The 15,730-nt window shown below is 33.7% G+C and overlaps 1 protein-coding gene across 1 annotated transcript in view; it reads right to left on the bottom strand.

Annotated features, from left to right (window-relative positions):
- LOC144971812 (uncharacterized) overlaps positions 1 to 13,226 on the bottom strand; it is a 17,641-nt gene extending 4,415 nt beyond the window's left edge. The window contains exons 1-7 of the mRNA XM_078912889.1: positions 13,049 to 13,226; positions 9,437 to 9,628; positions 8,151 to 8,435; positions 6,720 to 6,893; positions 2,560 to 2,587; positions 1,343 to 1,408; positions 240 to 414 (exon numbers count right to left, since the gene is read on the bottom strand). Coding sequence (XP_078769015.1) covers positions 240 to 414; positions 1,343 to 1,408; positions 2,560 to 2,587; positions 6,720 to 6,893; positions 8,151 to 8,435; positions 9,437 to 9,614 — 906 coding nt within the window. The 5' untranslated portion in view covers positions 9,615 to 9,628; positions 13,049 to 13,226. The remainder of the gene's footprint in view (positions 1 to 239; positions 415 to 1,342; positions 1,409 to 2,559; positions 2,588 to 6,719; positions 6,894 to 8,150; positions 8,436 to 9,436; positions 9,629 to 13,048) is intronic.
- Between the last annotated feature and the right edge of the window lie 2,504 nt (positions 13,227 to 15,730).

The raw sequence follows: 15,730 nt of genomic DNA, 5'->3' as shown, positions 1-15,730 counted from the left end.
TTTCTGAGGCATTAAATACCATCTCCCAATAAAATCAACATACTACTACCTCTTTTAACACTTATACTTTTCAACCAATTAAATTCGGGTACTATAGTGTAAAAAAACAACAACAAGCCCCCTCCCCCCCCCCCCCCCCACACACACACACACAAGTACACAAAAACACTACAATTTGATTAAAAACTAAACCAAATGTGAACATTATACAAGCAAAATATGAATTAAAAGAGCTATACCTGCATCATCTCCTGTTTGAGTTTCTCCACTGAGCAAGTATTTCTTTGCAACCCATTGGCAACAACAGACAGTAATTGTTTCAAGGCAACAACATCTTCCTGAACCTTTATCATAGGCTTGGATGACATCCTGGAAATGTCTTCACGAACTGTCTTCTCTTCTTTAACATATTTCCTAAAACAATGAGGATATAGAAGGATTTTGTCTTTAAGGTGCACATTCAGCTCTACAAAGTCAAAACACTGTCACATATTTCAATTCACAAGTATTATTGACTTACTGTTGGCATTTATATTATATTTTATTCTGCCCCTCTAACTGGAAAACCCTATAATTTCTGAGTAAATATGTAATCGTTGAATAATGCTTCGAACGCGCTGAATAAAAATTTTATTCAATAATTGCATAATATATTCGCAAATTTTATTGTGTGAAATTATGTGTAAAAGTTAGCTGATTGGTAATTAAAAATAGTCTTTTGGTGCGCATGAATATTAATCCAATGTTTTTAGCTTTGGGTCAAATTTTCATTCAAGCAGAAGGAGGAAGGTACAAATTATGGTGAATAGAAGTACCAATACCATACCATTTGGTTACAAAATATCTAATAATCTTACTTAGAGGGGTAGAATAAACAAATTCTTTCCTTTCTTCTTTGTATTTATTAAACTCATTATAATTTTATCATACAATAACACATACTCGCAAGCTCGTTGTGTTATTGGGCATAATAAAAATAACTGATAAATACAAAGAGATGAAAGAATCATGCACTTTACACACTTTGCTGATAGAAAATAACTTGACTAATGCCCAATCCAACTGGTAATAAGCAATTGCTATTGCTACTATCTGTTTAATGTAACAGACGCAGGGATAAAATCTGACTCAAATGGACCTCAGAGACAACTATTTATATTTTTCCTTTTTCATAAAAAAATACAAAGAGGAATGAAAAAAAAATCATGTTACAAAAAGCGTGTGAAGAGAAACTGTGTAGTTAATTTTTGCTTGGCTTTTCCTCCTCTATCAAACGAATGCAAAATGCAAAAATAAAATTTCCATAAGAAGTGTGGCTTCAAAATGAAACAAAAGTACTTACTGCAAGTTTTGCACAGTTTCTGTCAAATTATCTGGGAGAAGAGTTTCCTTCAATGCTTTTCCGTCGCTGAAAAGTTTAAAAAATGAAATTTAAGTTTAAAAAAGATAAAAAAATTATTAGAGAAATAATAACTAACAACAATAAAAGTAAAAGTAACTTTATGTACCTATTGATAGAAACACAAATGAGTTTATATATATTTTTTTTGCACATTTTAATTCTGGATTGTAGATTGTACAGTAATTTTTTCTTGAAAAGGAGACAATTTTATGAAAAAAAAAAAAAAATAAAAAAATAAAAGATTTGAATTTGACTGCCTTGGACCAGTGTTCAAACTATACATTGGAAAAATTAATATTCTTTTAACAGAAAACAATCACTAACATAATCAGAATAATAACAAAAACAAATAGTTTCATTGTGTTTTTCACTCGAGAATTACAAATAATTGTATTCATTTCCCTGTTATGTTGGAAAACTAAAAGAAAATAATACAGAGTTATCGGATACATTGTCCTGCTAGAAAGAATGCCAACATTAAAAAGTACCCATCATGTTTGGTATGAAACGAAAGATAAAAAACGAACTACCTGGCCGTCAAACTGCCATGGCCGATATAGTTTGGCCAGAAGTAGAAAAAATAGCAAAGTATGAAACCGAGGGGGTTCAGCCATCAAAAAGTCAAAATAAAAAAAACCCTGAGATATTTCGGCGGTGGCAGTCGGTGAGTTAATATTAATAATTAACTTTTACTTAAGGCAAAAAGAGATGATGCAATAGTTGTTTTTATGGTTTTAAGGGTTACATGGCGTTTGTAGGTAATTTTAGCCCCAGTAAAAAGGGAATAATTGGGATAGTCAAAATATTCACACTCTAGATTTACAATTAAAAACACACAAGAAAAAGTAAGACAGAGGGAAATAATTAAAATAAAGAACAGATGTAGATTCCAATGGCACTAAGTTTGAGATCACCTAAAAAATAATCTTCAATGTTTGTAACTTTGAGACAAGGATTGTTAAATATTACTGTACTTAGTGATCCAAATTGTCACTGTAATTTATAAAATGGCCTTCATTTCCACTCAAGACTGTTTCTCTAGGAGGACATTATCATAATGGCTAATATTCTTCAAAAAGGATGCATTGAAAAAAAGGAGTTAATAGAAAAAGCAATTTTTCCAAATCACAGAGAACCAATTTGAACTTTTATAGTACCTGGATGATCCTGTTCCTCCAGAACCACCTGATGAGAGAAAAAAGTTAAAAATGTTATAAACAAAAATACAACTTCATTGTCTCCCCCTCCCCCCCCCCCCTTCACACACACACACACACACACAAAGACATTACTCATAATTGCTCTTTAGGTAGAATTAAATAAAAGAAAAAGCAAAACCGTCATTAGACCAGAACCCCTCTTTTAAATGAAAACTAATTTACTTGATCATGTGTTGATATAGACATATACATGTATGCTTACCAGAATCGAACTGACCAAAAGTTGTCAGTCTTTCGAAAATAATAGTACACCACCATTTTCCTATACCTGACTACTAAACGAGAAGCAACCCATGTCCACTGACACCGATCCGGAATGATGCATCTATAGCCGCCAAGACACTAGACATGCATTATTTTGGTTGGACTGTTTGATGAGTCATCAGCCATTTCCTTCATTGAGATTTTAAAGATACACTTTTACAAGCTCAAATCTAAAAAAATAATATCAGAATCAAACTCATCATCATGGCATATCCCTCCTGGACGTGGCCTCCACAACTGCCAACTGAAATAAGTTTCTGTCCTGCGTTATCCTTCCACATTCAGTCACTGGCTTATTCATCCTTTCACTGATGTTGTGTCACCATCTTCTTGTTTTTTAAGGGTGTCATGTCTCTTGACATGGCGGAAAAAAGCAAGTTTTAGTTACTGTGTCATCTTGACGAGATATGCAGAGGAACTCTTTCATATTTCGGTTAGTTTCCTTTGTTGTACAGGGAATGCGGAGCATTAGTCTGGTAGCTTTCATGTCAAATGCATTGATTTTATTCTCATCGTCTTTTGTGATTGTCCATGATTCACATCCATATAATGCTGTTGGGAATATGCATGCTTTTATGTTTTCATTTTCAGTTGAATGCTTTCACATTTCCATAATGTCATCATATTTGTCAATTTTGTTTGGGCAAGTGCTATCCTCCTTTGGATATCACTGGAATATCAGGGGTCGATTTTCCGTTTGCCTCTATTCTTGTACCAAGATACACAAAATTGCTGACATTCTCCAGTTTTTCTCCATCAACCACAATTTGAGCTTTTGAACGCTATCAGTGCCCATTACTTTGGCCTTTGTAGCATTCTCAATTACCAACAATAAAAAAAATATTTTATACCATGAATTTATTCTTTTACCATCTGGGAGAAGGTTTTGTCAGATTAAATGTAGAACTAACAAGTATAAATCAACGTTCGTCCCATCAGCAATAAAAATTTTGAATATTTCATATGGTACAGAAAAACCAAGGATTGATTCGTTAATTGATTAACTGATTAATTTATTTAATGTTAGATTAACTGACCAATTGATAATGATGATAATTTTTGGTGTCAAATTGTAACAAATTGTAAACGAAATGAATATGTTTATGTTGTGTATATCGCACGTGTGAAAGAGAGAGAGAGAGAGAGAGAGATAGAGAGAGAGAGTGAATGAGAGAGAGAGAGTGAATGAGAGAGAGAGAGAGAGAGAGAGAGAAAGAGAGAGAGAGAGAGAGAGAGAGAGAGAGAATAAGGCGGAAAATGCAATAATGACAGGAAAAGCATTTTCTGCATGGGCAACACAATAGATCAAAATCTAATTGAGATTTGGTGATTATAGTTGCTGTTTTTGATAGATCAACTCCTCCTGGAGCTGTGGTAGCGAAATGGTGGCGAAATTTTGCTCCTTTATATTTTTTAAGGATTTTTTACAGAGCGAAAGTGGCGTTTTGAAGACACGAAGGTTTTACTTTCATTTTTAATTTGGATCAAATGAGGTAAGTGAATCAACAGTTTCCATTTAAAGTTAACTTTATGTTTTGATTTTAACAAAAGTTAGATGTATTAACTACAATTTGTATGATTTAAAAATTTAAAAAATTATTTCCATCTTTGTTTATAAGTTATTTTCTGCATATTATGTAATCGCGTTATTTTCGTGTCTCCGATGTGACAAAGGAAACTTAATTCTATATATCAGGCAAGCTTTGAAATTTTTAACTACAAATTTATTCAAGTGACTAAAATTAGGTCTAGGAAACATGTAAAATTTAAAAAAAAAAAAAAATTAACATTATTAGTTGTTTTTAGAGTGAATAATGGGGTATGGGAGATTTCGTGTCTTCAATTTTCTGCCTGTGCACCAAATTTCAATATCCTATTTTATTATTAATTATGAAAGAAAGTGTTTGAAAATTGATTGGAGACATCAATCTTGCTCTGGTTTTGTGTTTTAAACTTTGATTTTTGACTTGAAACTTTTGAAAAAGTTTTTTTGAGCAAAATAAAGTTTGGTGTCACCTGCGTGGGCACCATCTGCATGGGCACCAGGAATTCTGAAATATATGGACTTGGACATTGTTGATGAATATACAGTTAATAAATGCAAACTTTGGTTACCTATGCTGAATATTTCAATGTGTAAGTACAAATCTGAACATTTCTAGCTGCTTAAGAACACAAATTGCTTATCAATTGAATTTTGTAAACAATTTATATTAAATGTATTGATTCGCTCTCTTATCTCATAATTTATGTGTCACTACAAAATTCACTCTGCTTTTCAGGAGGATGCAGCATTGGAATCTGACCATCTGATCTAAAAGCATTTTATCCAGTATGAAAATTTTGATTAGCTACAATACAAGATACACAGGCTTGAGAGATATTACTCCACAACTGTGAGTTTGCTAACCGATAGGGATAAAATCCGTAATAGCACCTAAGTACTGAATTACATGTTGAAAGGAAAAAATTCTGTACGACTTGCCAAAATGTTCCAGAAAAAAAATTTGCAATGAGATTTTAGACTTATTTATATATATCTTTTTATTAGATTCATGTGCTAAATCATTTCATATCCTCACACTTGAACCTCTGTGATGTATCAAACAACAGTTATAAGTGTGAGTAGTTGTTCTTAAGAACGCCTTTCTTATGCGCAATTATAAGCCTTTTTCTCAAGACAGTAATCAAATATGTTTAAAGCAGTGGAAATCAAATATACTTAAAGCAGTGCTCTTGTAATCAACTATGTCTTTATATATTGCTTTTACTTTTATACCAGGTACTGGAGGAGAGGGATTTTCACCGTGCAGTTCTCCCAAGGAATAGCGGGACAATTTATTTATGCATATGTGCAGAGCAGAGTGTGTGATTTGTAAAAGAGGACCCTCCAGAGGTCTATTCCTGGGTTGTTGTCACCCGTTTTGACAATACAATTGAAAACAAGGACCCGGTTTTTTTTCAAAGTTGAAATGAAAGTTTAAAATATTACAAAAAATTTTTTTTCGTTATTTGACTCATGTAATTATCCCCCTTGTTGTATAATAAATTTAGTTTCAATACAAAATACAAAAGATATTCTGTTTGTTATTTATTTGAAACAATTGGACCTGTGTACGTGTATTTTGAGTCATTTGTCACTTCAGATTGTTAAAATTTCTTTTCATTTTGCATTTCCATGTTAATCAGGGTCACTGTTGATTGACCTACTTTTTAAAGTTACATAATCGTCTCCAGCTCATAACTTTTACAAATTCTGAATCGTCATATTTCAAGCTTTAAAATGATATATGACACTTATTTGTAGATAAAAGATGCAAATTGACAAAAATGGGCCTGTCAAAGTAGATGGGTTCAGATCTAGTCTGTTTTCCGCCATAAGTAGGAGTGAAATACCTGTTCAATATTATAGTTATCATTTAACTTTATAACAGGTGTAACTAAATGACAAATTGCCATATTTATGGACAATAAAGATCTATTATTATTATTTAAGAGCAGGTCTTTGTCCTCACTATGTTGTTTTACAGATTGCACTAATCCAAAAGGTGTTGTTGACAGGAGTGAGGTGTCGTCAGCATATCTTAGATCTAAGATTGACTTGCCATTTAATTTTGGCGCACTGCAGTTCTGTTCAGTCTAATCATCAATGATCCCTCTCATGATAGATTCAGTGCAAAGACTGATAATGATAAGAGAAGGAGACATGATGCAGGGAAATCTTCATTTGCCCAGACCCTCTCTGTTACATATAGAATAAGTTATTTGAATATATATTGAAATTTTCAAGCATGCTTTACACATTGAATAAAAGACAAATCAATTGTCAGAACCTGTCTTGAGTCCCGCATTGGGATCAACTCCTCCAAGTCCAGTCACACTTTTGGTCGCTGGCTGACTGTTAAAGATGCTTGTAGCAGATGATGCATTTATGTTTGTGCTAAACAATCCCCCACCTAGTCCTGTGGTGGCAGTTGTAGGAGCTGCTCCCAACAGACCTGTTCCACCTTGAAGGTGTTTAAAATAAAGACGAAGAAATGCATAAGTTAATGCTATTAATGTCATGGAAAGCAATGATAATGCAAGATCTGATGTTTTCAAGCTAGTAATAAGATAAAATTATAAAAAAGCATTTTAGAATCTTTTACAATATATGCTTAAAAGTTCTTTATTCTGACTTAACTTTTTCAATATTTGCTTACAAGTCTGCTTTCTGACTTGACTTACATAAAACCCAGTTTTTACCCTTTAATTTTATAGAAATCAGACAGATTTCACTTTCACTTCAAAGAATAATAATCTTTGCTAAGAATTCAATTCATTTCTGTATCAAAAGTGACAATATATTAATAATAATATTATAATAATAATAATAATAATAATAATAATAATAATAATAATAATAATAATAATAATAATAATAATAATAATAATAATAATAATTATAATAATAATAATGATATGGCAATAGACATAAGATCTCATGACTAAAAACAAGAAATGCTTAAAGGATATCTTACAGATTGAAAATCCTAACAAGTTGTGAAATAATTAGATATTCTTTAAAAGGCGCTCATAGGCATATTTTGCTCTGATGAAATGATCATTTATTATTGAGAATATTTTTGTTAACTAATATTTTGACCGGGTAAAAGCATACAATCTTGATTTTTATCTGAAAATTATCGGAAAACACAAAAATTTCAAAAACGGTCTTTAAAATAATAATAACAATAATATTGCGGGACTGCGGGATAATGATACAAAATGCAGGGCTCTTGGCAGCCCTGTTAATAACCTATGTTAATAAACTATTGAGATGGCTGCAATACAAGGAATGCTCAAAGGATATCCATGCCTGTTTTGAAAAAGTTATAGGCCATTTGAAAGGTGTGAATAATTTTTGAGATTTTATGATATTTTTGTAAAAAAAAGTATATGGTGTATTCTTCTGTGCACTTGACGACTCATTGATATCCTATTTGGGGCTTTTCTAGTAAAGACAACAATAATGATGATGATGATGATGATAATAATAATAATAATAATAATAATAATAATAATAATAATAATAATAATAATAATAATAATAATAATAATAATAATAATAATAATAATAATAGTAGATTGTAGCTGGATTTGGTAGCAGGTTTTTAAAAAATGAACGGATGCAGAAAAGTAGGCTTGTAAACCTGAAACAAATCTTAAAAGACAATCTCCAATTCAACATTAGAGCAATTTCTGACAGCAACCTTTAACCTTACCCAATCCTAATGCTGTTGTTGCAGCTGGGGTTTTGCCAAAATTGAACCCCCCAAGTCCCCCAGCAGATGTTGTTGCAGTAGCCGTGGTTCCTCCAAGATTAAATCCAAAACCTGTAGTTGCCGATGTTGTAGTGGCAGCAGTACCTCCTAAGTTGAAACCAAAACCTGCTGCAGCAGGTTTGGTCGTGGCAGCTGTGCCAGGTGCATTAAATCCCAAGGATTGATTAGAATTCAAACCAAATCCTCCACCAAGACCCGGTGCAGTGGTTGTGCTGGATGGGGTGGCTATTGAATACAGAAGAAAATTAAACATAATATTAATATAAATGAGCTAAAAAAAAAAAGAGAAGAAATTCAACACTGAAACATTACCATAGTGACCCACTTTTCATAGATCTAAAATGCACATTACCGTCATGACCAAACAAAGGAGTATGATTTGACTATTATTGTGATGGGGGTAGCAGCAGTAGTCTTAGTAGTAGTAGTAGTAGCAGTTGTTGCATTATTAGTAGCAGTAGTAGTCGTCGTCGTAGTAGTAGAGCTAATGGGGGTAATAGTAGAATAATTGATGGGGGTAGTAGTAATAGTACCAATAGTAGTAGTAGCTGAAGCAGTAGTAGTGGTGGCAATAGTAGTTGCTGCTGCAGCCGCAGTAGTAGTAGTAGTTGTATTGACATCTCCAGAGATAAAGGCGAAGCAGATGCTAAAAAAAAAAGGGGGACAGGGGTATTGTGTGGGCATGGGGGGAAAGGGTGTCCATGCTGATGTTAGCGATGTGGTGAGTTCACATGGGGTCAGAGCACCCCAGAGACTTGATCAGAGGAGTCTCCCAACATTAATGGGGAAGCAAAATGACCACCAAGGGACATAAAAATGGCCAGACCGGTGTCCAGGATTTTCAAAATGGCAGCCCCTAGATGAAGCCTCGTCATTTTTTTTGCATTTGTAATTTTGTGCTGCCAGATTTAATTCTTCAACAAACTATTTAAAACTTCAATTAATTGAATCTTCAATTTCCAACTTTTTAACGACCATTTACATTTCTCTATTCTATGTATTAATTTTGTAGTAAAAAAAGCATAATCCTGGGACATGCAAGGGTCGTTTCCACAGAAATAAACAGTCCATTTTTCATTACTTCAAATCTTTCTCAGATTGCCAAATCAGGACAGTCCCAATTTTATCAGGACAGTTGGCCGCTATGCATAACTAATCCCCCCGCACTGTGGAAAAGAATTTTAAGAATCAACAATGCTTATTCTATCAAAACAGACATCACTTACCAAGCAATCCAGTTGATGCTGTTGTCTTATTCAAACCAAAATTAAAACCTGTTGTAGCAGTTGTTGCAGGATTTGAAAGTGTTAATGACCCAGTAGTTTTTGCACCAAAGTTGAAGGGACTAGCTGTGCCTGCTGTTGTTGTGGAAAGGCCCCCAAAATTGAAGCCTCCAGTTGCCATCCTTTGTAATTGTTCTCGAAACATCAAAAATAATAATAATTATTATTATCATTAAAATAGTGGCAGTCGTAGTAGAGGTAATAGTACTACTAGTAGTTAATAGTATTGAAATATTGCATGTATGTGGACGGAAACTACACTCTCTAATTTGGAAACATTGTGAGTATCAAAATCAAAGATGGAATTGAATCATGGTATGGTATTCCAGTTCAGATCCCCTTTCGTATTCACCTTCTATTTTAATGCCTAATTTGAATAAGAATTATGACATAGAGCTGTGTTTTGATTTAACACAGCTAGAAATTTTTAAAAGCATGATAAATTTAAGCCAATTTCAGGGCTTTTCTGCATTATCTAATTAAATAAATTGTCTCTTAAAATCCTTGTCTCACTCGGAAGATCTGGTATGAGCTTCTGCCATCGCTTTTTCATGAATTCGAGGCATCTTACAGTCGAAGTAGCAATGTAAAGCAACAACATTTGCAAAATAAATTTGTACAATTGAAAAGGATTTTTCACATTTTGTTTTGAAATGTTTGCGGTCTTTGTCAACTGTCAACAATGTGCCTAAAAAACCCTAGCCCTAGCTTGATAATTCGTGAGAATTCCCTGTCCACTCTGTTTGGGCATTAACTTTTGCATTGACATCGAGTCCGTAACCCATCAGCTACTGGAGGCTATCTGACCATTCGGAGAAATAAGAGTTTATTTTCCTGAGCATTCTGAGAAATAAGAGTAAGAGCCGGCCTAATAATACTGATAATAATAGGGAGTTCAATAGAAATTCTAAATGTAACTCACAATTGAAATCAATGTCATATGAAAGTGCTGGCAACACAGATTACAAAACAGATTGAATTTTGTTTCTATCTTGATTAGAAATGTAGTACGGCAGTTCAAAGTCTGAAATTTCAGACCAATTTTTACCCCAAAATTACCCTTGGCCGAAATCGCGTGATGTTAATAAAAATGGTAAAAACAGTCAATAAGGAGTTCTTATCATATATTGTATACCAAAATGTTCGTCTTATCGAGGACAATCATTTACATTAATAAAGAGGAAGATAAACATTTCAAATTAACATTACTACATAATATGACGCAAATGTTACATAATTTAAAACTCGGCTAGACGTAAGAAACAATTTGCTATATCACTTTTGGATTTATCCCCAATATCTCACATAGACAATTGCAAATAATTCCCCGCTTTGATTTAATACATAGAGAATAAAAAAGGGTTTGAGAGTATTTAAATGAAAAGATATAAATATGTTGCGTAATGACATAATGAGTTGTATTTTTACCTCTGGCAATTTAATTGCATATAAATAAAATGGTAGATTGAAAAAGTTCAAATAAATTGAAACGGATTCCCTATTTTAATTAAGGAAAGTTCTGGCTTTTAATACTTTTAAAAATTCTGCTGAACCACATTGGGTTTATTGCTATTACATCATTTGAACTGATAATTAATATAATTTTATTTCCCCACTCCCCCCTTCTCTCCCCCAATGTGTGGGGGTGTCAAAATTTATAAGTAATAGTAATAGAACTTCTTACCATAATAATTATTAAGGCTAAGGCCTTTAGAATATGGATACAAATGATAACAAACTTATCTAAACATACGGGAAAGAAACTTGATGGCAAAATAAATAAAATTAAAGCTATTGGTATTTTTAAAATATCGATATTATTAATATATCGGATTTCACAAAGAGAAGAAATATACGAACTTTTAAAACAAAAACTATAAAATACCCATAAAGTTGGAAAGTATGTATTCAAAATAAAATCATAGTAAATAACAGTACTGAAAATATTATGGACTAAATTTTAAATATCGACATGAATATCGATATCGTCAGGCAGCCATGATGAGAAGATAATGTAAACATGGCACTTCGGCGCAGAGTTAAAAAGTGTCTGTGCATAGATATAGAGCCCTGAAATTTGGCATGAATAAAGTTTAGATGTTATTCTAAAAACAAGCGTTTTTATTTTAAAAACACACGCGGTAAATAAAAAAATAAATGCATTTGAATTTGAAAATTGCCAAATTTTAACTTCATATTATAACTTCTGGAATTTTTAATGGATTTTTCGTTAATCATTGACATAATTTAAAAGGAAATTGAAAGACGAAAATAATGATACCAAAATATCTGCGATATTCCTCTGTATATAACGAAGTTATGCATCTTTAATTGAACCCCCCTAAAACGCGAAAAGCAATTTCCAGTCACAACTTTCCTGTGGGCGAGTTGGGCCACAATTTGACTGCCACTGCTCACTAAACTGCCATGTTTTTTTAGTAAATCTAAATAGATCGACGGTAACCGTTAGCTAGTTTGTGTTTGAGTGGCTAATGTAGCACACAGTGGTTCTTCATAACTTCTCTCTCATTTCTCATTCATTTACTGATGACTGATGAGCATCCTTCATTCTTGGTGGCGTTTTTATGCACCTCCATTGGAGGTGTACAAAACCGCACCGTTTTTATGCACCTCCATTGGAGGTGTACAAAAACGCACTGTTTTTATGCACCTCCGTTGGCAGTGATGGTAAATTAATGAAAATGTTGCTGCATACGTTCATGAGGTTTAAATAGTTTTAAATTGTAGATTAGCTGATTAGCATGCTGCTTAGTGATTACCGATGTACGCTTATACAATGATAATAAATTAAAGAATAACAACAATAAATTTAAAAATCAAAAGTAAAAAGAAACATGGCACACAAATACTGATCTTAAATAAATAAATAATTTTAGAAAATTAAAATCAAAGTTTTTTTTAAAACATGATAAAAAGGTTCTGAAAAACAAAACAAAAAAAAAAAAAAGAAAGAAAGAAAAAAATGTTGTATTTCTCAATAACAATAAAGTAAACTTAAAAAAAAAAATTTGTTTAAGATGGGAATCGAACCCAGTACGTTTAGTTTAAAGGTAGATACAACAACTGACAACTTGTCCACTGCGCTACAGTTACAGAGCCACCTGACTGTTCATCACATTTAATAGGCCCTAATAATGTCTTTCTAAAACATTATTTTACCTTCAATGCAACTTCTATTTTCTGGTTTTATATTTCGATTTATTAAATTACTATTATTTTTATTTTAAAAAATCAATATAAATTTATTAACAAACACATTCTACTAATTCTACAGATGTCACAATATTAATATTATTAATATTATAACTAAAACTTTTGTCATGTCCAAATACAAGAACACAATATCGTTGATGAAATTGGGTGGGATGCGCATGCGTGACGGAGGTGTATAAATACGATCCGTTAAGATACACCGCCAACGGAGGTGCATAAAAACACTACGTTCATTCTTTTGACTGAGTGAGTGAGTCGAGTCCTCACTCTCACCGACTTGGTGGTGGACTGTCACTGGTCACCACTACTCTTACTGTTTACCTTGCCTTATTGATTTATCTTGGTATAATGGGTATCATATACTCGAATCCAAATATACTGATTCGTGGACTGACATCGGCATAAATCAAACGAGGTGAATGAATGTCTTAAATACTAAAGACCCATGTCGATCAACAAACAGCGGGGTAGATTGAATGAAAGTTGAAAGTAGGGGAGTGAGCAAGTTGAATAATCAACTTCCGTTAACGCAATAATGATAAAACACAAGTACAACAAATATTATAATTCTCGGCAAGCCCATTTTCATTAATTTCCAGCTTCTTTTATTGTAATTTTCACTATATTCATTTAATGATTACCCACAGAAGATTTTGTCATTGGTTTAATTCGATCAACTCGATTATATATTTTTTTTGATAGGGTACTCTAACCATTTGAATCAAAACCATACTAGTTTTGTTTGTGGATGCAATTTCACATATTTACGACTATCACCGCAAATCACATGATCACTCACCGAATGTCAACATCACTGTAGCTTCATCTTCTCTGTCGTAGTGCTGGGTCGAGTTTGAAACGATCAAATCGAGCGGGTTTTCGATCGAGTCCTCTAAAATCGAGTCGGTTTCGAGCGGGTTTCGAGTCAGTGACGTCATCGAGCAGTGATTCGTTTGAAAAAAAAAAAACACGAGCATCTCGGTTGCCACAGGAAACTTCACAGTCCCCTCCCTCTCTTATGTCTGTGGCTGGCTTGACTGCAGCTGGTTATGATGGGGGCTGCCAGATGGCCAAGTTCAAAATTGGTTACTAAGAAATATTTTTCTATTATTATTCATTTTAAAAAAGAAAAAAATTATTTTTAAAAAAATGAAAAGATAAGTTTTATCCAACTGTAGTCGATTGTTTTATTAATTAAAATCAATGAGTTTTTCAAGGGAGTCAGGATGATTGTGGTGTTTGATAATGTGAGGTTCTATTTGACTATTTGGCCAAGAAAAAATCTGGCTGTTTGGAAGCCTTGATTTTATTTATTTTAATTAAATTTTTTTATGATCGTTCGTCGCATCACACGCACACACCCACACACGCACGCACACACAGGCACACACACACACACACACGCCATCAAAACTGCATCAGTTGTTGATTTGGTGATGGGGTGGCACGTCAACCCCCCCCCCCTACCCCCCTAATCAGAGAAGGAATACAGTGATATTCACCTTGACATATTTCATATTTATGTCGCGCCAAAAGTTGTCGGGTGTAACCTACATGACCGCCCCCACCTCACGTTTGTCACTGGTCGTCATCGAGGCGCGCGCTTTCTTGCTTTGTCGGTTACCTTTCATCACATATGTTCAAATCTTTATCTTATAGCCTATTTACTACTGCTATTAATTTTATTTAAACAGGTGATATTACGGTTATTGCCTTTCCTGCTCTCGGCTTAGTTAGGTTGCTTTAAAATTTGGGCAGGAATATGAATATTTAACATTGTTACTTCCTGTTTAGTTTTTCTTTGTGTATGTATGGGTGTGTGTGTGTGTGTGTGTGTGTGTGTTGTTGTTGTTGTTGTTGTTGTTGTTGTTGTGGCTGTTGTTGTTTTGTTGAGTTTTGGGGGCTTTTTTTTTTATTTATTTTTTTTTTTTGGGGGGGGGGGTGCTTTTCTGACATTCAAACACCAAGCCCGAGACTATTTATTTATTTACATTTAGTTATTTGTTTGGTTTCTTTTTTTTCTCTTCATTTTGTTGTGTTTTTTTTTTTGTTTTTGTTTTTTGTTTTTGTTTTGTTTGTTTTTGTTTCCTTTTTTTGGGAATGGGAAGAAGGGGTAGTTTTTATCCATAGTCTTTTTAAAAGATGTATGGGATTACCTAACTTGGAACGCACAATAGGGATCGGCGTCGTTTCTGAGTTCAGTCAATTTTTTTTCCTTTTTTTTATTGCTCAGTCCATTAAAGTGGAAGTAGGTATGTAGCTGGGTGGACGCTATTTTAGATCAACGGAAAGCACTTTTCGATTTACTAGCAGCCTATTAAAAGTTTGGGGTCCCAATAGCTCAGTAGGTAGTGCACTCGCTTAACATGCAAGGGAACCGAGCTCGATTCCGGGTGAAGTAGATACATATATTCTGACCCCTTGTCTACCTAGTAGTGATTGGGAAGCAAAGTCTGTTAGATCTGGCGGAAAGTTCCTTGCGATAGACTAATGGGCAATTGCTTTCATAAGTTTTCCGATATGGAAACCGGACTGAACTCCGGCTTCATCGGGCCCAATAGCTCTGAAGAAGTACTTTTAAATAAAAGATTAAAAGCATGCATTTGTTGCGATCCTTAATGTTGTGATTATTAGTTGTTCTGTGGCTCAGCGGTAAGGTGTCTCTTCTTGTCATAAATCAAGCGATGTTAAGCGTTGTAAGTGGTCGAGTGGGTGACAGTGATCCTGGAAAATTCTGATCCCGAAGTTAAGTCCTTGTGTAAGGCACTTACCACACATTACTTTACTCGACTCAGGTGTGAATGTATAACTATCTATAAGCAGTGACGGATACTATTAAGAGTTTTAGTACAAAAAAGACCCGAAACAGGCGACTGGTACTTTATGAAATGGATGTAGGTTTGTATGGCCTGCTAGGGGGAAAATTGAATTATTATGAAGTTCATTGATCCGTGGAAATGAGCTTTGAATTCATACACCTGCTTGACCACTCCGATTCCAATA

This window comes from Berghia stephanieae, chromosome 4 (assembly GCF_034508935.2).
Source record: "Berghia stephanieae isolate SIO BIC M18660-M18661 chromosome 4, UCSD_Bste_1.3, whole genome shotgun sequence".
Lineage (NCBI taxonomy): Eukaryota > Metazoa > Mollusca > Gastropoda > Nudibranchia > Aeolidiidae > Berghia > Berghia stephanieae.
The sequence above is the reverse complement of the archived record's forward strand: the minus strand, read 5'-3'. Positions and strand labels throughout refer to the sequence as shown.